General features: G+C 55.0%; 1 protein-coding gene across 5 annotated transcripts in view; it reads right to left on the minus strand.

The window, feature by feature from the left end:
• Nucleotides 1-461: 461 nt before the first annotated feature.
• Nucleotides 462-27083, minus strand: part of PRDM11 (PR/SET domain 11) — a 50467-nt gene continuing 23845 nt past the window's right edge. For 3 of the 5 annotated variants that reach the window (XM_076002010.1, XM_076002009.1, XM_076002011.1), the window contains 3 exons: nucleotides 15003-15190; nucleotides 10507-11133; nucleotides 462-9365 (listed from right to left, as the gene is read on the minus strand). In XM_076002010.1, coding sequence (XP_075858125.1) covers nucleotides 7201-9365; nucleotides 10507-11133; nucleotides 15003-15190 — 2980 coding nt within the window. In that variant the 3' untranslated portion in view covers nucleotides 462-7200. Of the gene's footprint in view, nucleotides 9366-10506; nucleotides 11134-15002; nucleotides 15191-19513; nucleotides 22102-24790; nucleotides 25213-27083 lie in introns of those variants that run through there. The other 2 variants (XM_076002012.1, XM_076002013.1) reach the window with 2 other exon arrangements.

Genomic DNA, 27083 nt, shown 5'->3' on the forward strand with positions numbered 1-27083 from the left:
TTTACGCTCATCTTCTTTGCAAAACAACGTGGGCAAAACATCACTTACTACCCCGATACCAGCACCGCTGGCAAACGACTGAGGAAGACCCTTCTGCAGGGACCAGGCCTGCACGTGGAGAGTCACGCCAGGCAGCCTGTCTGCAGCAGCGCTCTGTGCCTCCTCCCAGAGAGCCCTGTGGGATGGATGCATATGGGCGCAGACAGATTTATTTTAAACGGGTTCAGTCACACCTCTTTTGGCCTGCCTGGTGGGCGAGCCACGTAGGTTACTTGCTGGGAGTAGACTGGAATGGGGGGAAATTGAGAGCAGCAGGAAGGGGCTAGAGAGGCCTCTTCTAGTTCCTTCCAACCCGGCAGCTGGCGGGCTCCTATCCTGACACCTGAGCCCTTGCCGTGGGGTCCACTTGGAGTCACCCAGAGCACAGGCCCGGGACAGAGGCAAGGAGGCAGCGATTTGAGCGTGGTGAGCAAATTTAAATGCTTTTATTAACAATCTTCTTACATTACAAGGATAATATGACAAAAGGAAAGTTTCTGCGTACATATTATGATAAACCAACATAGCTCTATTTGTATCCAGTGTTCTAGGTCCCGTCACACAGGTACTATAAAGCGTAGTCTGCAAAATAATAACATCAAGAGGTTTTCTTTTTTAAGAAAGAAAGTATTAACATATCAATATGTATGTGATAATAGACTCCTAGGTATTTCCCCCACCCCCACTTTATTTTTCCTTTGTGATTGAAATGAAATTGGTTCAGCAGCGTGGGGGGTGGAGAGGAGAGAGACAGGGGCTGAAAAGACGGAATCAGACTGCTGGTTCTTCCGGAGAGACACAAGTGAAGACTGAGGGGTGCCCGAGGGCAGCCTGGCCTTTGTCTTTTGGTGAGCAGTGTCGTAACCGGCTGTCCCCCTCTGGACGGAGGGCCCGGTCCCTTGGTGCCCCTGGCACGCTCTCTCTGAGGTACAGTGCATTGTGGGATTGCTACCTGGGGATGCCCATCCCCTGGCCGTGGGTCTGGTCCACTGCAGTGGGAGGAAGGCTCGGCCGGGCCTGGTCTCGCACGAGCCAGGCACTGGAGGGTGTCCCAGACCCGATTGGCAGCTAGCTGTGGCTCAAGGAGGTGGGCATTGGCAGAGCAGCCCCGCCCTGGACTGCAGGTGCAGGGCGGGTCTGCTGGAGACTGAGGTACGTTGTAGGATGGTGGGGAAGAGCGGGCAGGGGTGGAGGAGGCAGGGGCTGGAAATAAGTGCCTCTGCAGAGCCGCGGGTGGGAGGCTGGTCTGGAGAGCAGAGGTGCAGCCGCCCCTGGCTCCATCGGCTACCGCCTGCAGAACCTCTCTCCTACCTCTGGGAGGAAAAGAACCATGGAGAAAAAACTGGAAGCAAATGGGCTTCTGCCTCAGGTCAGGGCTGCACAAGCCCTCCGTCGTGCTGCCAGCTGCACCCCTGTCCCCTCGGGCCCCCAGACGCCCGCCTGGCTTGGGGTGGCAGCTGGGGACATGGTGAAGAAGGCCCCCACCCAACAGACGCGGGTGCGCTTGGGGCGTCCCGGCTCAGCCGCTGCCTCGAGTCACAGAATGCGAACAGTGTATGTGAACTAAACCTGCCTGTTCCACGGAGGTGGGAGAGGGGCAGGGCCTGGGCGCGGGAGGAGGGGAGCGGCGTTGTCCTGAGTACAGCCGGCAGGCTGCGCGGAGTGTGCTGGGCCGAGGCCCTGCTTCTGAACGCGAGTTGCCATTGAACGTGTGAGTGTGCAGATGTGTCTCTGCCACCCTCCCCTGTTAGCCGATGCCCCCTGTCCGGCCAGAAAGCCCCTGGGTGGTGGGCCGCGCTGCCCATCCCAGGCCCGGCCCGCAGACGGGCAGAGCGGCTAGGGAGGCCCGCGCGGCTGCACTTCAGAGGCTCGGCCTGTAGGGGGCAGCAGAAGTGCCGGGTGGTGGTAGTGAAGGCGGCATCTTTCCTAGACCGCACCTGATCCAATCTGCCCCTTTCCTAGTGCCACCGATGCTGCTGCTCGTTTCTGGTGGGTGAGGGTGTTGGGGGAGTGTGTGCAGTGGCCCCTCCGCCAGGGGTCGCTGCCAAGCAGCAGTGACCACCTAAGCGGAGGCTGGCAGAGGCGGGTGGGAGGGACGGAAGGGCCACTTTTGCAGCTCAGCGGGTATCTCCTTCCAACCTCAGCCCAAGCCTGCGGAGAAGGAGACACAGTGCACGGACAGGGCAGGGACCCAGCGACTCTGCTCTCCAGCACTCGGGTAGGAGGCCCCCTGGCCGGCAAACCCTGTGGAGACAGGAGCTTCCCGTCTCCCCTGCAAAAGCCCTGCCTCCTCCCCTGCCCACAGCACAGCGCCGGCCTCCCTGCTGCTCTCCCAGCTCTATAAACTCTATTTTATATCTATTTAGAACATAGAAATGTATAAATATATAGGATATTATTTATAGATATATAGACGTGATTTACTCTCTTACTCTGTGTGTATACGTACTGTATATGTCCATATATACAACATAAATGCTGTAGCATGTGTATTGTACACTGCACATGCCCCTGCTTCCATGCACTCTCTCCTAGGGAGACTGGATTGCATAGGTATTTCCGGGGCGATACACTGGCGGGGTTGGGGGAAGGGAGTGCCAGATGGAAGAGGAGGGCCGTACCATTTTCCTCCCAAAAGGACACTTTTTCTCCCTCTGGCTAACATGCAAAGATTGCCTCAGAGGCTCCTTAAAATATCATAGTACCCTCCACGCAACGAAAGCATCCTGATCAACAGACAGCAAGAGAAGGGCCTCCCCCAAGCAGAAGGCTGGACGAGAACCCGCACGACAGGGCACCACCTCCCCCAGGAGACTGCTGTCTGGAATGGGTGTTCCAAGCTCGACTGCCCTCTAAAAAATCCTTTCTTGTCTAAGGAGGCCTGGCCTGCCTGCTCCAGCTGTTCCAGCCTGGCCTGGCTAGATCTGCCTCGTGAAGGGATGAGAGGGTATGAGTTTGGTGCCTTCTGCCAAAATTGGGTGCATGGACCAAGAAAAAGCAAGAATTCTACTTGGAAATCATCCTAGACCATAAGCCTAAAGCAGATCTCGATTCAGAACTCCTGTTCCTAGAGGGGGCAGGAGAAAAAAATGAAAGGGGTGATAGAAAAAGAGAAGTTATATTTCAACCCCTCGGGCCTCCTCCTGGCCCCCACTGGGCTCCAGGGGGGCAGTTCACGTGGCACCAGCCCTTCAGCCCGGGCTGTGCCAAGGCTGTAGTCCACAGCAGGCTCTCTGCTGTCCTTTGCAGCCTTCTGCGTACTTTCCCATGTTTTCTCCCTCTTGGCACCACCTCCAAACAAATGGAAAGTATTCAAGCATTATCTTAAGTAATTGCAAGGTCCTTTCTCCAAATTAGAGGCTTGGCAGAAGAAGCAAGTCAAGGGAAGGGGGCTCAGAAAAACAACTCAACTTGGGGACATGTGGCAGGGGCTGAGGTCAGAGACCCCCAAGTGCCCAGCACTGAACCCCACCACCCAGGAGCTTGAGCCTGTTTCATTCCCAAGTGAGGACGTGGAAGTGAGGATGTCGCGGGTAGCCATTTAAACAAAAATGATGCCTGGACTCTTGTGTTCAACCAGGCAGGCAAAACATGGGGACTATAACACGGCAAGAGTTGCGGACAGGTCTGGGCTGTCCTCATTTTTCACAGATACTAGGTGGCAGTGCCTCTTTTGCTCTTTCCTCCATGAAGGAAGAGCAGGTATTTTTTAATCCTAAGGGCTTTTTAATCCTGGCTCCCCGGCTCTGCCATGTATATGCTTGGCACAGTTGGCCCCAAACCTGGGCCTCAGAGTTGATCTCACTTCCAACCATCTCCATGAGCCAAAGAGAGTCATTAATCAGCTAGCCCAATGACGACAAGTCTCAGCCTGGGACACCCATTTCATTCTAAGCCTATGGTTGTCACTCCTAAGCCAGGGGCTGAGTTAAATGGCTCTGTCATCTGGGACGCACGGACCGCCTGTCCACAGATCTTTATGCTCATCAAGGGGATATGAGGCGAGTCAAGCATACGGTTCTCTGCACTAGACCCCGAGTGTCCCATCAGCCTGAAACGCCTACGGCAGAAATCACGGTAATCACTCACAGAAATCACAGGATAGGAGCACTGAGCCTCCCGGGGAGCATGCAGTCTGAGAAGAGACCCTGTGTAAATTGCAGTGGTGTGTTACCCAGATTGTTCCCTGGTTACTCCCTGTCCCAAGGCAAAGTGGCCTACAGAGTGTGAGCCACAGCCCTGGCATAGCCGAATGCAGCAGAAGCCATGAGCACCCAGAGTTTTAGAGGTACCCTGCTGACCTTCAAGACCGCCTGCAAACTTAGCTTCTCCTAGGTCTGGAGGCTGCCTCAGGAGGTGGCCATGTGCTACTAGTAGCAGCTCATTCTGCTAGGCCCAGAGGCAAGTCACCTGCTCCCAGCCTTCTCAGGAGATAGAGTAGGTGAATAGGAGCTGGCACTCACCCGGAGCACTGTGTGCCCCCTAGCTGAAGATCTGAGCTAATTTTGGCCAAGATCTCTCGAGAGGAAACAGTCGCAGCCCTGACGAGGTGCTCAGGCAGACACTGACTCTCTCTGCCTGGTTTTCAAATGAGTGGTCTGGGGGACGGCCCCGCTTGGTAGAGAGTCCCAGTGTCATGGGTAGGGAGGAGCAGAGAGAGAAGGAAAAGGTGTAAGGCAACTGTTGGCTAGAAGAAAGGATCCCAAGCTGCTGTTTCTGCCCCTCACCAAGGCGCACTCTGCCCTCGGCTCGGCTCAGTCTCTGCGATGCTCAGTGAAACCCCAGCCACGGCAGTTTGTGTGCGCGAGAGAAGACCCGAGGCTGGCGCCGGGCAGGGTGGGACCTTGTGCTTTGCGACAGCACCCCACTTGACCACAGTTAGGCTTCGACCCAGATGGGGGACAGCTGGGGGAGACATCGGCTTCAAGTACGGAAGTGGAGCAGGGCTGGGGGTGTCCAAAGCATCAGAAAGGGGCTTTTGGTCTTTCCTTGCTAATTCCTGCGAACTCTCTTCTTGCTCAGTGGAGGGTGGGGAAGTGTGTGTGCAACTCGGGTCAGGGCGGGCCGGGGGTGGGGCGAATGTCACCAGACAGGGGTGCATTGATTCGCTGAAGAAGGCAGCATATGAGGCCTGGCAGTGGGACAGTTGGAGGAACCCAGTTTTTTTGTTTGTTTGTTTTTTTAAAACATGCTACATCACTGTTGAAAACAAACAAAAACGTTTCAAAAATAATATATAATATATATAATATATTTATATAATGAAAAGCTATTGACTAGCAGCAATGATTCTAAAGTTATCTTAGCACCAAGACCATGGGGGTGAGAGGGAAGGGACTGGAGGGGATAAAGGGATTGCAGGACCAGGAAGGGGCAATAACATGTTCAGTGTTGATGACAGTTCCACTATGGTTCTCAACGGTGGCATGAGGCCTCGGAGATAAGATAAACCAAGAAGGAAGGAAGCCACCACAGTTTTACAATGTCTGAGCCATGCAGGTTGAGGACATGGGGCCTTGCCTGTGGCCAGATGGCACCCCGCTCTGCTAACCGAGAGGGGCCGCGCTCAGCAGAACTGACTGCACGCACCTAATCCAGATCTTCCTCCCTCCCCAGACATGACCTGCATCCACGCGATAGGATCTCTGCACATAAAATATGCATAAATCAGATGTAGAAACATGAACAGAAGTTTTTAACAGCTCACGCACATTTTTTAAAACTCCCCTGCGAGGTATACTGTAGTTAAATGAACGAAAGAGCATTGATCAGACTCCTCTAGCTTAAACCGCTGCTTGCCCCAGGGAGTAGGCAAGTGGCTATTTCTAAAGCTTATACGTGGTTTTGTGTGTGTGTGTGTGTGTGTGTGTGTGTGTGTGTGTGTGTGTGTAGGCTGATGCCTTGAGAGTCCTGTATTACTTCCTGTTTTTTCCTTTTCCTTAGGACATCTCTACCCTGTTCAAAAAAGGAAGAGTTCACAGGCATAGACACATTCCCTAGTTTCCCACGGCCTTCCTGCCAGGCTGCGGGGCTTGTCACCAGCCTGGGCCACATCTCTAGAGACTCTCATTTGCACACTTGCATTGACATCCCCTGCCACTGAACTATAGCAGGCATTTCTCAATTATTAAAGAAAAAAACAAAACCCACTAACACGTGATATGATTATAAAGACAAAGTATAAATAATTCATGTAAATTGAATATATACTTTTCATTTTACTTGTTTTTAGCCAAAAGTCACTGCCCTATTGGGGTCTGAACTTCTTGGCCTCTTGTCTCCCCAGCAGCCCTGGATCTGAATGGAATTATATTGTTTTATCTTCCACCACATAAGAAAACAGGAATGCAAGAAGCTCACACCTTCTCCCTTCCCCAGGATTTCAAGCACGGCTGTAAGGCAATGCCATCTTCAGTCTAACAGGTGATATCTAGAGTATCCAGGGCCTGGACGGGGAGAATCCACAACCCCAGACAGGGAGAAAAGCAACAGAGGTGAGGAATGGTGGTGTCACAGTTTGACCGACACTTTTGTTTCTAGGACAGTGAAGGAACCCTCATCAGGAAATGAATAAAAATCTCTCAAGCTGAAGTCAGGACGGGGGGGGGGAGAAAGATCAAACACCCCAATCCAGATACACCGCCCCTCCCCACCCCATCTGAAATCAGGGATCTGATTCAGCTGGACCAGAATGTCAACAAGGAGGCCAAGACCCCCCCATCATAAAACCACACGCAAAAAATAAAAAGCAAGAACATAAACCCAAACCCAAACCCTCTCAATCCCCAAATGAAAACATAAACAAGTAAGCTACCTAAAGGTGATGACAGAGACCCGTCATTTTAGCTTATGCTCTTGGTAGACTGTTAGGTGGGCACACAGGTGGCCCCAGCACACGCTTCTGTGAGTGAAAATGAGTTGCCACGTATGTTGCAGCTGCCGGATTTTGTAGACAAGAGTCAGTTTCTGACATTATTCCTTTCTGAAAGCTCCCAGTGGCTTCTGGTGGACACGTCACCTTGGTTTTTAAAAAAATTTCAGTGTGAGTTTATATATATATATATAATATAATATAATATATATTTATATAATATATCAAAGCTCATGAGTATAGATTAAAAAAATATTCAACAGCTTAGTGAACTCTGCAGCGCCAGCTCCCTAAATGTCGGGGTAAAACTCTGCCCCGTGGTCCACGGTCTGTAGCACTGGCTTCTGCTCCAGCACGGACACCCTGCTGAGGACCTCGGCAGACAGCGCGTAACTGTTGCCAGACTTCTCCTCGAACCAGCTGTCCAGGGCTCGCTTGGCATCAAAGTTGGCGATCGGAGGTCCGTTCACAGCGATTGTCAACAGGTCGCTGAGCTGCTCCAGGGTCAGGCGGGAGCGGTGGTTTTTGCGAACTCGCTGGAGGGCGTTGCGGCCCTTCTCGCAGCAAGCGGTGGAAGTGGGGAGGACTTTCAGAACCTGGATGATCTTGTTCAAGAGCGGAAACCTCTGTTTGTACTTGCAAATGTGGCCGATCAGGTCTTTGAAGCCATTTTTGGTGTAGTAATCAGCCTTGAGTTCCCGCCACTCCATCAACAGACTCCCCCGGGGGTCCAGCCCTTCCCTGCAGAGGTCCCGGGAAAAGGTGGGGATGGCCTCCAGGTGATCAAATATTTGCACCATATCCTCCTTGCCATAGCTCATGAGCTCCTCACTATTCCTGGGCCAGGAGGCCAGGTCGAACACCTGGCAGGCTTTCACGAAGATCCGGCTGCGGGAATCGAACCTCTGAGCCAGGATGACTTGGGTCTTCTGGCAGATCTTCTCCCTGATGGACTGGAACTTGGCTTCGGCCACCCTGAGGTTCTTCATCGAAATCCCATTGAAGCTTTCTCGGAAGTTCTCCTCGAACTCCTGCAGGTACTCCCCCGGGGAGTCGGCCAGCCGGCTGACCTCCTGGATGGCCTCCTCGATCTTGTCGTCCACCTGGGACACCAGCAGGTACTCGCCCTGGAAGACGTAGGCCAGGCGTGAGAGCACGGCGATCACGTCCAGCAGGAAGTAGATGAGCTTGACGGACTGGTAGTCCATGAGGAACTGCAGCAGGGCCAGGGCGATGGCCGAGGCGTCCGCCCGCTGGGTCTGGCTGCTGACGTCCTTGAGGTGGGCCACCACCTCCAGGTAGTCCTTGATGAGGGCATTGAGGACGTTCTGCTCGCCGATGATCCACCGCACGGCCCGGATGTCCCCCAGGAACTCGGTCTCCTCGCAGAGGGTGGCGGCCGTGGAGCGCAGCTCGCACATGAGGCGCGGGGAGTAGCGGTAGAAGCTGAGCAGCTGCTTCAGGTTGTTCTCCAGCTCCTCCAGGCAGGGCAGCTCCTTGCCGCTGATGGCGTCCAGGATCTCCAGGTGCGGCCGGTGCACCATGAAGGGCAGGCACAGCAGCCAGGGCAGCGTCTTGCGGATCGTCATGAACATGCTGGCGCGCAGGCTGGCTGTGACGTTGGCACCGTCCACGCCCAAGCCGACGGTCGGCTTCTCATCCTGCAAGCGGATGCCTAAGGCCGAGAAGGCCCGGTCCAGCGCCTGGAGATAGCTCTCTGTGCTGGAGAAGCCCAGCTCCTGCAGAGACAGGAACTCGGTGGCCGGGGGCCCGTCGCTGCTGGTGTACTGCACGTAGACGGCCACCGTGTCTGCCAGCAGGTCGTCGCTCTGCCCGTCCAGGATGATGCTGAGGCAGGGCGACTGGCGCACGCGCTCCACCAGGTCCTCCCGCAGGGCCCGGGCGATGTGGTGGATGAGGATCTGGCAGTCGCCCTCGTTCATGTACTGGTCCACCACTTTGAGCTCGCACTTCCTCAGCAGCTCGGCGAGCGGCCGGAAGTCCAGGTAGGGCCTGCCCTCGAGGGCCAGGTGGTAGGCGGTGTTGAAGAGCAGGGTCATGTTGCGGCACATCTCCTCCGTCTTCTCCGGGTGCATGCGGAGCTTGTACAGCTGCAGGCACTTCTTGTGCAGGTTGCTCTGGCTGTGCAGCTTGATGGTGTGGATCTTGAACTGCTTGGAGCCGATGATGAAGGCGGAGGTGCGCGAGGACTGCACCGTGTACTGGCGGCAGACGTGGCACCACATCTCGTTGAGGGTGGGGGAGTACCGCAGGAACCAGAACTTCTTCAGCCACTCCTGCTTGAAGCGCCGGATGCGGCGCCCGGTGGCGGACGACATCTTGGAGGGCTCGTCGGTTGCAGTCATCATGTCGTTGGAGACGGACTCGTCTGCCGAATCCACCTCCGGGTCGTCGTCCTCCATGATGGCGGGGCCGGAGACCATGCTCTCGGAGGCTGCAAGACAGATGGGAAAGAAACATTCACACCTGCTGGAAAAACACAGATTCTTCCAAAAGGACCAGGAGACACTGCCCGAAAGGCAGGTGCTGCACTGTGAGAGACAGAAGTCCATGGAAGCCTAGGAAAGAGCGAATCCCAGCCCAGAATTTATTCCTAAGCACCCTTGTTCTCCCATGTAAACCTTTTCTCTCTGTGGACTGTCCACCGTGGCCTCTATCCCCTCCACCGTGCGCCAGGCCACCTGCCCTCGCCCTCCACGTGCGGGTGCTCGAGGGACTCGAATGCTCCCTGCCTGGCGCGGCCCAGGTGGGGAGAGCAGCACACTGAACATCTCAAAGTTACAGCTTCAGGACTTGCGTGCGTTTGCTCTCCACTAAGGTGAATGAAGGCAGCTTGGGTATGGCCTCCAGTGATTTCGGGATCAAAATGCAGTTTAGTTCAGGTGCATGCTTTGAATATCTAAAGCATCTCATTCTGAGCTAAGGGATGTGGTTAAAAGAGGAAGTGCTGTATAAACAGTCTCACTCAGCTGCAGATGTGGCCTGAAAAACCTCCCTGGTTGTTGACCAACTCTAAAAGATCCAGGCGGCCAACAGAAAAGGGCGAAGGCATGCAGGGGAGCACACTGGACCCTGGGCTCACTCCTGGGCTCTCTGTCCTAAAAGTCCAGGTAGGGGAACTAGCACCACGGGTGGCAGAACAGAGATTCAGGAAGAGAGGAACGGGGCTGCATTCCCAGACAGAGTTTGGGGAGCCGTGAGATCTCCCCAGCAGGACACCCTGCTTGGGACTGGGGAGAGAGAAAGATTGGGTTTCGGAGTTGAGCTTTGGGCTGAGAAACCAGCAGGACCACCACAGAAAGGCAATGGGTCAAGAACACAGCACACACCCCTTCTGCAGCGGAACTTCCTTTATTGACAAGGAGGATACAAGGGCGACACATGAAGCATCCAGCCAGAGCTGCAGGTGGGCTGTCAGAGGCAGCGAGGATGCGGGCTCCCACCCCCAGAGGGGCCGCCTCCACGTCACACTCCTCCGGTCTCCCCGAAGGTGGCTTTTACAGTGTTAGGCTACCCTCCACAAAGCCCGCCGTGAGCTCGTCCCTCCGGCAATAATCTCATCCATACCAACTTACCTGCAGGGTCTGAGAACTCTGGGAGCTCCAGTACCTGTGGTGGCAATACGGGGGGCTCAGGAAGCTTCCCAGACTTAAGCATGTCTAACTCTGCCTGCAGTTCCCGGACCTTCTTCTTTAGGCGGATGCAGTTAGGGCAAAAGGAGGTGGTGGGAAGTTCATGAGGGTCAGAGGCGAGGGAGGCCTCGGCGGGACTGTCAGCCTTGAATGACGAAGGCTCCTCTTCTTCATCCTCCAGTGGGCCCGGCTCCCTGGAAACCCCCTGGGGGATCTTCCAGTCCCCTTCCCCCTGGGTCCGGCCGGCATTCTGCGCGCCACGGGCCATGGCCACAGCACACCGACTGTAGGCGTCGTCCTGGTGCTTGGGCACTTTCCTGATGACCAGCGAGGTGCTCAGTGCCAGCTGGTGGGCTTCCACCTTCGCCGACTCCAACGAGGCCTCCAGCACATCCTTGAAAATGAGGTCGATTTTCTTCTTCTTGGCCTGGGGATGCACGTCCCCCTCGTCAAAGCCGCGCTTGTAGGGACTTTTGCCCTGTCTCAACACGGGGAGCTGAATGGGACCCCTCAGGTCTTCTGGCTTATCCAGAGCCTGCTCAGACTTCTCCCTCTGCAACCTCTTCTCTCCTAGGAAGGAAAACCAGGGCGTAAGGAAGTGGGGAAAATCCCCGACGTGGAGAAACCAACAGAAAACAGAGCAGGCCTCCTGTTAGGAAGTCGCCTGACACATCCCTCTGAGTCTGGCCTCGTGGGGCAGGTGCTACAGGGAGAGGTGGATCTCTGGGTGATCGTGGGAGCTAGCGTCACAGGACCCGAAAGTGGAAATACCTTTTTTAAAGAGACAGTTTCGAAGAAGCCTCATGTATAGAAGCGTAAAACTTACAAGTTAAGAGCAGTCTATAGGGAAGGGTAATCACAAGTTCTTTTAAAGGGGCTGGACATCCTGTGACCCTAGAAGATGCCATCCCACCCAACACGCCGGGCGGTGGGAACATACCTGGGGGCCAGTGAGCATAGGTCCCCAGCCCTAGCAATGACAAGACGCTGCTTCGACTTGGTAAAAGGTACACGTGCAACACCAGGAGCCTCACTCCTGCCTCCTGCCTGGCTGCTCTTGAGACAACCCACTTAGGGACGAGTCCATCCTATAGCAACTGTCCTTGCTGACTCTCCCAGCAATCAGAAGACCAGGGATAGGTGAGACAGCATGATCCAAACTTCTGCGGTTCTCACTGACAGCCAAGGCTGGAAGAAAGGGAGGACAGGCATGCCTACGATGGCAGCCTCCGACAAGAAAAAGGACAGGGTGGCCACGGTGACCCGACGCAGCCTCCAAATATGGCCGTGTTGCCTTCCCTGACAATTCCAAGGATGTCTCCTTTTCTGTTTCTGTCATGTGAATTACTTCGGTTGACTCTGAACTATTCCAAAGACTTTGATGAGCTCCCCAAGAATGAATGATTTTAGCTTGATTCTTTAAAGTGGCCAACACAGTCTCATCAACCGCCATAGAACAGCCGAGCTCCCTGGGGGAGACGCTGGGAAGGCAGCGGCCTCTCTTCAGCCCTCAGAAGGTCCCACTGCAGCCTGTGGGGTTCGGAAGTCTGGGTGATGTGACACTGAGCAGTGCCTTGACCTGAATTTATGCTGTAATTAGGCTCTGATAGCTACATTTGCTAATTTGGGGCTCTGAGTGGAAGGCCAAGGGCTGTCCACGAGCAATCCAGATGTTCCACGCTCGGCTTCCCACAGCTGGCATGGGGTGCTGCGCCCTGCCGCACGTATGACTCCAGGTTTCCTACAGGTAACAGTGCAAAAGGGAGTGATCTATTTGGGATGAATGCATAAGGGGCAATTTTCTCTCTGAGGCTTCTGCAACTCAGGCAGCCTCCCTGCCCCACCCCCCCACCCCCGCAACCTGCATTTCTATAACAGCCGAGCTGCAGAAAGGGGAGAGATGGAGAGAACTTACTAAAATGCAACGTTTGTCTCATAGATTAGATATGGCACTTGCCCATTGAGACTCTCAAAAAATCAAGGGCCACCCTTTTTCACCTTGCCATGGACCAATCAGGCAGCAAACAGTGGAGGACACTAGGAGGTCAAAGCTGTACATTGCCAGAGAGTCTTCACTGTTGCTTAAAAATAAGGTAGCTCAAATTTCCTAGGATGAGCCAGAGACTTTGTTGGATTAAGGTTTCTAGAAAAATCTATGGGCCAAAAAAAGACCTCTAAGTCATATGAAATGGATTCCAAAGCCTCCATACAATATGGAAAAACAAAAAACAAGCAGAAAACCCTCAAAGTAAATCAATGATTCAAAACAGGTCAAATAATATGAATTTTTAAAATATAAGCTTCAGCTGCATTCTATTCTTCAAAGATAACCATAAAGGAATAATTTATACTGTCTTCGGGAAGCAGCTCTGGCTCCAACCAATGTCCCTACTTAATAAGAACTAATAATTCATGCTCTGGCAGCCTACAATTACAAAGAAGCCTCCTCCTAGGTAAGACCTTAGGGCGCAGGGCTCGCCCTTCCGGAGCAGGACAGGCACAGCAATCCAAGACAGCACGGAAGCACCAAGAGTCTGCTGAAGCTGCCGCTACGGACACTCACGTGGAAAAGCCACTGAGCTCCCAGGCTTCTCCCAAGGGCTTCCGAGCCAAGACCACCTGCAGCTCTGGCACTGCCCTGCTGTGGCTTCCCGTTTCCTTCCCGCTTCCCACTGCTCAGCCTGGCCGGGACAGACACCCTTCCCTTCTGGTCTCGCTGTTTGTCCTTTCAAGTCTGTCTGACGTGCCTCCCCGGAACCACTCCTGAAAGCTCACTCCCTTCTCTGTCTCCAGGGGTCTCTGAGGGTGGTGCAGCCTTACGCAGGCTGGAGAAGACGCTGGGAAGAAAAGGGCCTTGCGAATCCAGAAGAATGCAAGAAGGTTATGGCCAAGGGACGAAACCTGTGTGCTCAGATATGACTTCTCTTGATTTTCTTTTCTTCTGGTGGTATGAGTCTTTTGGAAGCTTCTCGGCGGTCTTTATTCATTTCTTCTTTTATCCATTCAAGAAAGATTTATTGAGCACCTACTATATGCCAGACACTCTTACATGAGGCATCTCCAGAGGTCACATGGAAACCACTGCAACCTTATCACGGAAGCAAGCGTGCCTTCAAGTGAAATCGACACGTGCCCGACCCCCAGACGCAAAGAAGACAAGAGATGGATATGTGTGTCGTGTCTCTCACTGCCCACGCAATCACCAGATACCTTTTACCAAGTCAGGCAGCAGCTGCGCACTCAATGGTCACAATTTGTTTAGTTCTCTTTTTTAAAGACAGCTTAATCTCAATAGGTTACCCCTAGTCCCTTCTTGTCTTCCCCACTCATATCCCAAAGGAAGATTTAATTCCAATAAGTAGCTTGGTCAGGAACATGACATGGTGGGGCTTAGGCACAGCTGTGGTCCCTGGCACCAGAGGGACTCTGGGTGTTTGGATGTGTGGCTTTGGTGCAAAGAAGATCCCCTCGGAAGAAGGACCTGGGCTCACCAGTTTTCTCTGGCCAGGGTGAGAAAGGAGTAAAGGGCTAGAGGCTGGGGGTATTTAAGACCACGTGCAACCATGTGAAGGGCGCCTGGATGGACACCCTGCCCTCCAGGCTCCCCGTGACTAAGGCCACCTCCCCACCTCCATCCAACCTTCCGACAGACACTGTCCTTTCACGTCCTATCATTAGGGCTTCCGGTAATGAGACCAGGAGGAGGCAGCAAGGAGACTGGTTTGTCTGGGAGGCCACATAGGTTAGAACTTAGACCTTGAAGTCGGCAGGTGTGGGTTAGAAACCTAGCTCTGCCCTTCCTAGCCACGTGCCCCTGCATGACTCACTGTGTGTATCTGATGCTCAGTTTGCACAGCTGTAAGATGGGCAAAACCATCCACATGGGATCGTGAGCATGCGAAGTTCATCACGGAGGGCTTACTGTGACCGAGGTGGGCATCGTTCTACATGTGTCACGCTCACCGCTCCGTCTAGCTCTCACAGCACACTGACGGGGGGGGGGGCAATTGTGATGATGACCCGGGGCGTGCAGAAAACCTGCTCAGCACACGGCAAGTGTTTAGTAAACGTTACCCATCATTGCTGTTGTCACTGAGGCGGGGCGGTTTGTGACATCTTTCCATCCATTTAAATTGAGGAAACGGGACACATTTTGATTAAACTTATGTGCTTGGCTGTGGGGACTTGTCTCTGTCACTGATGCTCTGAGACGTGTGTGGCAGGGGTCCCCGAGACCACTTCTGGGGGAGGAGAGCACAGAGGGGCGGCCACTGGCTGGCCTAGAGCTGCTGCTCAGACCTCGGCCGCCTGTCCCCCTGAATCGCTCTGGGTCTCCCCGTTGCCGGGGAGCTGCATTCCCCATCGGTTTTCTTAGGAAGCTCCACGAGAAGCTCTCCCAGCCTCCCCTGGGGCCGGGCGGCGGGCGCGTGGGCACTCACCTCTGGCCAGGTTGCGGTGGATGGTCTCCTGGGACATGCTGTGCAGGCGCTGCATGTAGTCCTCGCTGTACCAGACCCGCAGCCGCTCCCCAGGCCGGATGTCCCTGCACGCCCGGAAGTAGATGCGCTCGCTGTGCTGGAACGCCAGCAGGTTCTGCTCCCGCTCCTCCCGGGAGATGGCCACGTACCTGGGGGCGAGGGGGACAGATGAGAACGCTCGGGCCACCCTTCCTTGAGTGCCTGCCGGTGCCGGCGCACTGCTAGGCACGTGGGCACGTGTCAACGTCGGCAAAGCAGCTGTCCAGGGAAGGAGCTCCAGCCAGAGCCGGTCCCTGTCCTGACATCGCTGCCCAGTGTGACCTCGAGCAAGTCTATGAACCTCGAAGAATATGTTCTCTGAGTCTCAAAATGACACCTTCGCTGCTTGCCTCATAGGCTATGGAAAATATAAAATTCAACGCCAGATACACAGGTGATTGGAAAACTGGGAGATCATCCCATCCACTCCTCACTGACTTGTAACCTCAAGGGTCCCCAGACACCCACAGGCCTCTGACGGTGGTAAAGGTAGAGTCTTTGAACTGATTCCAGTATTTCATAAAGCCTAACACAAACAGCCCCTGTGACAGGGGGCCCAAGACATCAATTAATAAATGCTAAAGATCAAAATCTTTAAAACAAACAGGGGTCCAATGGGGACAGGGGAGGGAGAGAAATGAGAGACAACAGCAGGTCGGCAACCACTGGTTAATCCACTAAATGATTAAGATAAGGTGACTGAGGCTCAGAGAGGCAAAGTGACTTGCCCAAGGTCACACAGCCAATAAATGGGAGATGGAGTCTCGAGGCTTATGCTCTTCCCACATACTCATGGCCCTATGTGGGCAGGTAAAGCACCAACACAGCAATGCCCTGATAACCTTGAAAGTTCTGTCAAACCCTCAGAATCCATGGCTTTCACCCAGTCTCACCGAAATGCCATTTCCCACACCCAACCCGCCTCCTTACCCACCTCCCAAAGGTGGGATGATGCCATATCCGCCAAGGGGCGCAGGTGGACAGATCAAAGGCAAGAGGAAATTATTTGGAGTTTTAGAGCTCTATGCTACGTAAGCATCTAGGAAATTTGTAGTCAAAAATAAACTCATTTTCCTTATGCTACGGTTTGTTTCAAAAGCCAAGAAAGAAAATCAAAGCTGTCCATAAGCCAAGGAATTGTATTTGGAATCGTACGAAGAAAACAATCATTCACAGAAAAATTCAAATGGATAATGAACAAATGAAAAGTATTCAGCATCGCTAATAAGAAACACAAAGTAGCACATTGTCTCATCAGCACAGATTTTTTTAAAAATGGTAACATCTTCATTCTGATGGCGCAGAATACACTGGCACAACCCTTTGGGAAACTAACTGGGAATACGAGTCAATAAAAATAAGATGTGGATTAAGTATGCAGACCCTGCCTACCACTACGCTCGGTTGTATCACCGTGTGCACTAGCTAGTGCAAAAGAAAAAACATCCGAATGTCTACTAAAGGAAATGATTTAATAAATGATGTTACATTCATACTATGGAATGTTGCTCATCTATAGAAAAATGTTTTCAAAGAATCGTTCGCAACATGGAAAAACGGTGCTGATAGAATGTAGTGTGAGAACAAGAGTGCTGGAAGCTGTTTGCACTCTGGCTCCAGGAATGCTTTAAAAACCAGCCTCAGTAAACTACTTGAAGGAAATATACCAATGTTTTAACTGTGATTATCCGTTATAGGTGGATCTTTTTTGTAATTTTGTGCACTTTCCAAGCTTTCCTCAGTAAGTGATTATTACTGTTATCCAACCCCTCGCTCGCTCCACCCCCCAACACACACGCACACACACAGAAGAAATACACAAATGCCAATTCCAGTACACGGCGGCTGTGGGCACAGCCAGCAGCATTGGGGATCTGCATTCCAGACGCCCCATCCGCCCTCACCTGCATCCTGCCCTTCTCATCTGGGGACCCTTGGAGGAGGCTACTGCCTTTCAAAGGAGACCATGGGAGTCCAGGGAACAATTCATTCTGGCAGCAGGATGTAGCAAGCCCCCGGGGGAGTGAGAATCGGGCAGACTGGAGAACAGACACTAGCTTTGGCTGCTTCGCCCTCTGAAGAGAAGTGAGTCGTGGGCTCCACCCTGGGGGTGTGGAACCCGCAAGATTCACAATGCTTAGATCCCCAGAACTTGCATCTTGTCCAGATCTCACTCAGCCTCAACACATCTGCGTTCTCATCAGCGTCTGGCACGAGCTTCGGTCTCCCTGAGCTGCAAAGACACCAGGGTGACTCCCCTGCAGCCAACCATGATGGTACAAAGGAGAAGACGGCCCCCAGCAGAGAGAAGTCATTCCAGATGAATACTTCCCAATCTCAAGTCTCCAAATGCAGAGTCTGCCCTTTTCTCCATATCTGAGATTTCTTCTGAACATGCAAAATATTTCCAGCCCCCAATTTAGCGAAAGTATGGGATTTGACATCTAAAAATAATTAGCCTTGCGGTGAGTACAGAACAGAAATGAAGTCGTTCCAAACTGTCCTGCTCCCAGATACAGAAGGGAACCCATTCATTCAGCTTTTTTTCACAAGACTAAATCACAGAGCACAGCGACAGGAGAAAACCAACTTCCCTTCTTTTTTCAGTTTCTAAACAGCCATCAAGCTCTAAAAGCTAGAATTATTTCCCTGCCACTCAGCTTTAAGGAAAAAAAGATAGATGAGGAACATGTTCCTATCAGGGATTTATTTATGTGAAAGAGCAACTTCTACGGTGTGTCAAAAGGTTTATTCAAGTCAATTTCCCTTTCCATCCTCTGGTCCTCTTCTGCCCGGTAAGAATCAGTATTTACAAAGACAACCCCAAGGTTTCGCGTAGATCACAAAGTACTTTCAAAGGCAGATGGAAATTTGTTCGGCATTTTCTTATATTCGGTAGTTTTGAAATTTGGCATTTGATACAGGATGTGTATGACAACTCCTGGTGAATCGCCACCACCCATACCCCAACAAGATGTTTATGTTACAGCATTTTTGAGGCAAAGCTAAATGGAGCCAGCTAAGTCCCCAAACCCGTTACCTCTAATTAAGCCTGCCCCTTTTAAGTGTTTTGCGGGTAGTACCCGATGGTCCAACTCACTCCCACAACCCTTCTGTCCCCATTCACGACAACCCCTTTATGAAGCACCATGCCACGGCTACGGGGGAGCAAGAGCCCTCTGCAAAGAGCGGAAGGCTTGCAGGGAGGGAAACATCTTTCTGCTCTTTGTGGCCGATCAGCCCTTTGCAAAGAGGTTTGAGGAGCTGCCGGGTCACGGCGCCTGGAGAGAAGGTCTAGCAGAGGCTGTTCTGCAAATGCCAGTGCTGATCTGACAGCATTTCGAACCCAGCTCACACCACGAGGGGCTTTTGAAGCAGTCAGGGAGTGGCAGTAGTGCTGTGGCCACTGGCTGTGGGCAACTCTGGACTGGCCCTGTCCGGGTGACAACGGAGTGTTTTTATTCCAACCTACTCACTGACCCTGAGTCCTGGGCGGATAAGCACGAAGACGACAATTCTCAGACCTCACCCCTGTGTCTTATCAAGGGCACCACATGTCCAGCTGGGTCAGGAAATGACCAGCAGTTCCAGCTCAAAAGAGAAGAAAACCCACAGGGCATCTATTTTATCAGAGGGGACCGACAAAGGCCAGGCTCCGACACCACGGCTTCTAGCGGGGATCTCTCCGATGGAAAGGAAGCTGCCCCGGTCAGCGAGGCAGAAATAGCGAAGACTGGCTGAGAAGAGGCTGGGCTCTGTTCTTGCGTGCATGTGGGTCTCCGGGCTGGGAGGGACTTCGGTCCTGCACCCTCCCACCAGGGGTCGCCTGGCCTCCCACAGGCCACCACCCAGCCTCTGCTCACCCTGCTTTCCTCTTCGTGCCCTAATGTGCTAGCACCAAAGTCCCCACCGAAGCCAAGAAACAGAAACTGCAATCTTTCTCAGCCCTAGTCGATGAGTCTCTACACCTCACTGTCCTTGCCCTCTGACACTCGCTCTGTTTCACTCCCCCCAGTTTGGCCCCCTGCCTCCCCAGGAGCAGCCAGTCACTGCTTAGTACATTGTCCCTGGGGTGGAAGACCCCAGGCCTGCTTTCATGGCATCTTTGCATCACCTGCAAGTTGAATGGTCATGATTTCCTTGGACATATTTTTTGGCCAAGAACTACAGAGGACAGCCTGGACTCTAAGACGTAAAAGGTAGGGTAGAACCCTCTAGAAAAGGGATCTGTGGTCAAGATGTGGGGATTTCCTGCCTGGGAGCAGCTCTCCCGTGACTGGCAGGAAGCCAGGGCGATGCACAGGTGGAGAGGCCCGGTGAGAACCAGAGGAAGCAGTTACTTCAAGGAGCCTCAGGTCCAGGTGGGCAGGGCCTTACCTGTGCCAGACAGACACTTGGGTCAGGGGGAGGGTCACACCCCAGGGTGGTCCCTAAAGTGCACTGGCACATGGACAGCCCCTGACCCTTCTGCGGTTTCCTGTCATTAGTGGTGATTTTTCCCCAGGATCCCTAACTTAACTTTTAGGGAACAAAAGGTGAAATTCACTTAGCAACATCTCACTTCTGATGTGCAGAGAAACGGAATGTAACTGCACGATTTCGCGCATGGCGGCTTTGTCTCCTCAGCCGAGCGCGCCGCCCGTTCTCTGAGGCTAGCGCCGTGTGTGCCGCACACGGGGCAGCCGCGAGCCTACGCAGTCGGGGAGCTCGAGGGGAACCGGGACCCTTCTCGCCAACATGCCTTTCCTGAACCATCTAACCGCTGCTTTGGGGGCCTTGAGGTTTTCACAGGAAGCAGAGAAAGAGAATATACACCAAAGAACGATCCTGGAGACTGTGTGTGTTCAAAGTGTGAGATTGATTCCTTTTTATTGCCATCTTAACAAAAATACTTCTGAAGGCAATCTTTGATTCCAGCATAGGAGGGCAGGGTGATTCCAGGCAATAATCAAGCCTTCAGGCTATTGGACAGGGGAGTGTTCAGTTTGGGGGAGCAGGAACCCCCAAAGAACCACAGAAGGTGGAGATGGACTCCAGGGTGCAGGGACATCTCAGGTGCCCTCTGTGCTCCCCACGCTGGACAAGGCTGGGTCTGGGTTCACGAGCAGCACTCCAGGAACAGCCTCGGCAGGTGCTGGCACAGCGGTCCCCGGCTCCCACTAGGGCACTAGGGGCAGGACAGGAGGGTGGAGGGGTGGGCTGGGGGAGTTCTGCTGGCGTCAGCCTCAGGCCAGGGAGCAAAGAGGACACAGAGTTGAGCTGCACCCAGGTCAGAGCAAAGCTTGCATCTGCCACCTGCCATTCCCTCCCTGATGCTAAGAACCTGGCTCTCTCTGCACACTCCAAAATGAAACACAAAGCTAGAGATGTGTGTAGCTAGTGCGTACGCAGCCCAAGCGAGCAGAGGCAAGGCATGCTGGAACCTGGAATGGGATACAAGCCCTGCTGGGCTCTGAGTTCTTACAGAAGCCAGAGGAGGGGGTTGCCCTCCAGCTCCTGATCCTGGCCCTGCCTCTCCCCAGCCACTGGCTGTGAGCCCCAGGGCCAGGGTGGGATGTAGACTCACCTCCCAAGTGCTGTTACTGCCTCCCACTCCGCCCAGGAGAGCTGCGGCAGGGGCAGAAGCCAGGAAAGGGCGAGACCTTTCTTCCCACTATTCCAGATCTGGCCTTGGACAAGGAAGCTGGAAAAATCCACAGTTCTGGCTGCCAGTCCTGGCCCCCCACTAACTGGCTGTATCATTTGTCATCGGTAAAATGCAGATGATAATGGTAATGATCATAATCATATCCAACTTGGCTGCCTCCCTGATTGTCCTGAGAACCCAACAAGAACCCTCTGCAAGGGTAGGGAAAGGCGTAAAGTGCTCTCTACGAATGCAGGATTGTCTTTTCCTTCCTCTGACATCCTCCCATTCTCCCCACTCCACAAAAGGCAAGCGCAGCAGCTGAGCACAGGCACGAGGGCAAGCGGAGGGCCAAGGCACCACCCTCTTGGGCAAGGGAGGACAGGCCCCTTCTTGAAGGGCAGGCTCAACCTGCCCATCCTCAGGCCTGGCCCCTCCAAAGCAGCAGGACGGGGCTGGGGTAATGCCCGGTCTGGGAGGCGGATGCAGTAGCCCCTTCAGATGCTGCCCACGCTGCTCCCCCTTCCCCGCAAGGCCTGCTGCCGCCATGGGACACAGACCAAGAGGACAGTGGTCCTCCAGGCCAAGCAAGCGTCAGGCAGGTAGCTTTTCTTGCACCTTGAGCATCCGCCAAAGATGAGGGAATGGGGCTGAACACGTGCTATTAGCGCACCAGGCAGCGATCTGCACTCGGTGAGGAGGTGGCAGTGCCCCCAATGTCCTGTAAGGGTCATCGGTCCTGGACACGACATACTAGCTGCTGTTGCAAGGCCAGACACCCCTCCTTTGTCGTTCTTCCTCCTAGAGCAGACTGGTCGGGTTAGAAGTGATGCTTTCTTTTCCGAGACCTGGTAGTCCGTGTGGGGGCTGGCGCTGGAGGCGCTGGTGGGGGCTCCGGCAGGGGGGCTTGTGCCTGGGTGGCCTGGGGGGTTGAGCCCGTGGGGGCTGCCCCGTCTGGCCCCCGCTGAGATGCCTGAACCCCATCCCGGATCTCTGTCAGCGTCTGGCACATCTGGCCGACACGGCTGGTCAGCTCGGCCACGGCCTGGCCGATGACGTGCATGCTGTTGGCCATGTCCTGGTGCACCGTCACCAGCTCCTGGCAGAACTGCCGGAACACCTCGGTCTGTTGGGCGTGGGCGTGGAGGAGCTGCCAGTCAAGGCCCGTGGTGGGCGGGCTGGGGTGTGGCCGAGGGGTCCTGCAGGCAGCCTGGGCCTGGGGCGAGGGCCGGGGCAGGGCCTCTGGCTTGGGGCCCACTGTCTCAGACTGGTCTGAGGAGGAGGATGAACGGAGCAGGGCGGGCCTGGCCAGCTGGGCCTCTTCCTCTGGAGACCGCTGCAGGGGCACTCGAAGAGGCTGCCTTGAGGGCCCAGGTGCCTCCTCATCTTCATCATCTTGGGGAACAGAAACAAATGACAAATGATTACAACAGGGAGAAAGGGGGCAGCCCTGGGCTTGGACCCACCCCTCAAGACACCCCTAATCCCTGAGGTGCACAGGCCAGGCGCCCCGGGGAAGAGTGAGCATGAGCAGTTCCCGATTCCCCTTCTTTCCTGGAAATGGCTACATTCTAGTGCGGAGGAGCCCGGGCCGGGGGACGTGAAGAGGAGACCCCAGTCCCAGTGACAGCATGTCAACCCAGCACCTCGTGACCTTAGGCACGTCACTGTACCTCTCTGCAACTCAGTTTCTGCAAAGTAAAGATAATGCCTGTCCTGTCTACCTACCTCACCACTTGGCCACCTAGCCGGGTAGCTAAAAAGAGTGATAAACAGGACAACAGGTACGAAGGCATCGGCAAAGCTGAAAGGGTGACACCTGCCGAAAGGTACTGAGATGCTCTCCGCCCTCTGAGCTCCAGCCTCCCTGAGCCCGTCTCTGAGTTGCTTGGGGCCACCTTGTGGCCCTGCTGGAATCTGCAACTTTAAATCTCCGCAGGGGGACGCTGACAGGCGGAAGAAACGGCAGGATTGGTGCAGGGCAGGGCAGCCCCCTCTGCAGCCCACCCTGACGCCCCCCTCGACTCCCAAGGCAGGTAGCCAGGTCTGGCTCGTGCCCCCACCCACGAGCACCTGACCTTGCAGGGACCGTCAGACAGATTGCCGGATGAGACAGGGCCACCCCTGCCTACTCTGGTGAGCAGTGCTAGGGACCGATTCCCACGCAGAAATGAAAAAACTGGACCGACAGGCAAATCCTCACCTCCTGTGCCTGTGGGGCTAAGCTCAGGACCACACCCAGGAAGGTGACAGGGAAGATACCCAGGTTTACCCTACAGGTCGCCTTGTGCTTCCCCAGAGTCCCCGGGTGACACTTGGGCCAGCACAGTAGGAGCTAGTGCCTCTTGGCCCTCCGTGGGGGGGGCAGCAGCCAGGAGCTCCCAGAAACACAGCCTGGCACAGCCAGCGCTGCAAGGCGCGAGGCTCCCTCCCTGCCGGGGCCTCATTCCACCAAGCAGGGCTGGCGGAGCCTTCCGCGTGGGGTGCTCCGCCTGACTGCCCCGCACGGCTCCCTGGCAGCCAGGTCTCTGGCAACCTTGCTGCCTTCAGTCTCAGGGAGATGCGGAGGTGAGCAGAGCGGGTTCGGGGAACAGGCTTTACTGGGTACTGGCCCCCCCTCTTTTTGCTCACAATTCAGTGGAAGCACCCCAAGACTTAGGAAAGCACCGATTCCCAGGACACTGTCAGACCCTGGTTCTGGATCGAGCTCGGGGCCACCTCTGTTTCTGGAGCTGACCTTCCTCGTCTGGGTAGCAAGGAAGTCAAACTAGATGGTCTCCTTTCCAGTCCTGAAAATCTGACTCTGTGCATTGCCACCTGTCAGGAACCCCAGCCAAACAGGAAATGAGCAGATCCCAACGGCAGGGGCCTGGGAAGGGAAGGCGTGAGTCTGTGCACCACCTTCCCTGGGCTGGGCTGTGGCTGCTTCCTTAGAGCCCCTCCTGCTCTGCTCCCACCTCTTGGGCCCCTCAGGCAGACGGCCTCTCTCAGAGGCCGAGGCTAGGGGCACAGAAGTGCCTCGGACTGTCTGGTGAGCCCCAGCTAGAACTCCAGCCCCAAGGGACATCCGCCCCAGTCGCTGGGCCCGGCTTCCAAGTGCGTCTGAGATGGAAGGAGCAGAGGGGAGCCAGGGACACATATGGGAGGAGAAGGAAGGACAGACAGGAGGACTGAGAGCTTAGAGACAGCCTTAGGGTGGGCAGAGAGGAGTGGGGTGGGCAGCATGGCACAGGAGCGCAAGTGCAGGAAACAACAAAGCAGTTAGGACCAGACACAGAAAGGAACTGATCTTCCCACTGCTTGGGGCCCTGACAACTTGGCTGCCTCGTCCCAAGCCCCTTCCCCCTCGCTTGGGCTTCCCGGGCTTCCCGCTGTTCCTGGAACGTGCCAAGCGCCTTCCTGAAGCAGAGACTTGTACATGCTGTTCTCTGCCTGCGTGCTCTCCCCTCCCCTCCTCTGCGCCCCTCGCTGCTGCCTGGCCCGGTTAACTCTTACCCTGCACGTCCAGCCTCCTGCCACCTCCTTAGGGATCCTTCCCCAGCCCCCAGCACAGCCAGCGTCCACCACTCCTCACTCTCAGACAGAGCTGCCTCGTAACTTGCAGGGCCCAGGGCAAAAGGAAGACCCGGGGCCCCTGGTCCAAAGATTGTTAAGCATGTCCAGATGACACTAGCAGAGCCTTAAACCCAGCAGGGCCCCTGGGACTGCAGGGTCTTGTGCCTGTGAAGCCAGCCCTGCCTCTGGGACTTGCTAGACTCATTTGTCCTTCATCCCTTCATCATGAGTTTACTTGTGCGATTATTTAAAGTTGGCTTATTCCCGTGAGTCTAGGACCTCCCCGAGAGCACGGCTTGGGGACAGTTTGTACACAGCCGTCCTCCCAGCTGCTAGCACAGAGATGCTCAGGAGATATTCTAGAATGAATGCACAAAAAGGGGTGGAGAGGAGACAGAAGCAGGAGGGGGAGAACGGACAAAGTGGGCTGCTCGGAGAGGGACAGGAGGGCAAGGGACGAAGGTGCACGAGACTGAGTGCAGCAGGCTGGGCCCAGACAGCCCAGTGGGTGTTGGGGACAGATACTCACAGCTGGTCGAAGGGCTGTCGGTGCCGTCCAGTTCCGCCCTGGGGAAGCTGCGCCCCGCACGGGCCGAGAGCAGTGCTGACTCGATGGCCCTCTCGTGGGCTGTGAGCACGATGGCGGGGGCCCGGCCCCCGGCCCCAGGGCCCGACAGGGACTGCTGCATGAAGGCCAGCTTGTCCTTGGTCCTCCGTTTCATGTCATCCCATCTGTGCTTAATGTCCTTCACGGAGCGGGGCACCTGGCTGACGGAGGTGATTTTCCGAGCTATGCCTTCCCAAATCTTGTCCCTGTCAGCATGGGACAGCCGCATGGTCTCCCTCCCAAAGAGAACCGCTTCGTGGTGGGTCACCTCTGTGACCAGAATGTCCAGCTCCTCCTTGGAGAACTTGGGCTTCCTCTTACGCTCGGCCAGGGGTGCCACGTTCCTTGGGTTGAATATCCCACAAAGCACAATTGGGTAAATGACTGTCAACGTGGGTGGTCCTCCTCCTTCCTAATTGCCGGCCCCCAGCTGGGGAGCCCAGGAGGCACCTGGGGCCACCTGGCCCCACCACACCCTCTTCCTATTGAAGGTCCCTTCTCCTAGTCCTCCGGGGGAGGCTGGGAAGAGGAGACAGTGGCAGTGGGTGGGAGCGTGGGACTCAAGTCGGTTTCAGGGCCTGCTTTACCTCTTACTAGCGGTGAGAGCTAGGGCAGTTCAAGTTCATTTAACCTTTCCTGCCTCGGAATGGGAATAACAACCACACCAACCTCTCAGTTGTTACTAAGGAGCGAAGGGCATGATGCTGTACTAGAGCTTTAAAGCCCTGAAAGGTCGTGACAAAGGTCCTTATTGGAATCAGGATTAGCTCTTGGCCTCTACCCAGCGATATTTACACGGAGCCCCATGGCCCAAAGAATGGCTCCGAGGAGCCTTCACAGCGGGTTGCCTCGGGGTGTGGCACTGGTGGTGCCCCCGGTTACGGAGATGTGATCACAGCAAGCTCCCCCTGTCAGTGGCTTTCTCCCCTGCCCCACCAGTCCCCCAAGTGCCCGCCCCTGTGTACCTGTAGGAAAACAGGTCCCCCATCCTACGGGGGTGCGTGTCCCTTTGGGGGTGGGCTGCCGAGGCACAGTGGCAACATCAGAGGCACCTGTGAGCTTCCAGAGGGAGGCAAGTTCCACTCCGATGGACACCAGGAGTGACCTCAGCTTCCACCTCCACAGAGTGGCCGGGGCACCGGGCAGGGGACACGGAACAGCCCTTCCCTCTGACCTGGCACCTGCCGTGGCTTTGGAACTCAATTTCCCCACATTGTGGCTCTGTTTACCCTTTAACTAGCTAAAAGGTTTCTAAAAATCCACCCCAGAGAAGACCTCAGGGTATAGAGGGAAACCCGGAGCCTGATCCACCCCCCTGACTGCTTCTGAACCACAGAGAGAGGTCAGTGGCGCCGAGACCCGTCAGCCCTCGCTGCCCCGCCCACCTGCCCAAACACCAAGGCCCAGAAGATGGGGAGAAGAAGGCTGGGCGTTTGGTACCCGGCCCAAGAGAGCGGCAGGGACACAGGCCTCACACTCAGACCTGGAACCAGAGGCTGAGTCACCCCAGGCAAGCCATGGAGGGGACCTGTGTAAACCCGGTTTCCTCTTCTATGAAACTACCATGATAATTCTAATGCTGCTGCCCAGGGCTTTGGGGTGATTTAACACAGGTTTCTCAATCTCACCACTACTGACATTTGGGGCTGGAAAAATTTGTTCAGGGAAGGGGGCATCCTGTGCAATGTAGGATGTTTATCAACATCCTTGGCGTCTACCCAACAGAAACCAGCGGCATCCACTCCCAGATGTGGCCACCAAAGATGTCCCAATGCCTCCCCAGGAGCACAAAGTAGCCCTGGCTGAGAAACAGCACCTGCAGAGCACCGTGCACAGGGCCATCCATCGGGTCAAAACTCAAAACGTGAGAGCTCATCCCCTTCCTGGCCCACCACTTACTTTGTAAAGAAACGAACTGACTCCAGCGGATCATCCCCAGCCCGGTGCTCTGCCGTGCGAGCCAGAGTGTCTGCGAATGAGGAGCTGCCCGGGAAGGGGAAGGGGAAGAGGGGTCTCCAGGCTGCACTGGCTCTCCCCTTGCTCCGACAGCTATGGGGGGCGGAGGGGGGCGTCTCCATGGCAGTGGGCCACACACCCAACCCCAACCTGCTCCGAGTCATCAAGACCAGGACAGGTTGGGAGCAGAATGGACAGATCCCATGCTAGCAAGGTGCTGGAAGCAGGACGCCCCCCCCCCACCCCCCGCACCCACAAG

This window comes from Microcebus murinus, chromosome 4 (assembly GCF_040939455.1).
Source record: "Microcebus murinus isolate Inina chromosome 4, M.murinus_Inina_mat1.0, whole genome shotgun sequence".
Taxonomy (NCBI): Eukaryota; Metazoa; Chordata; class Mammalia; order Primates; family Cheirogaleidae; genus Microcebus; species Microcebus murinus.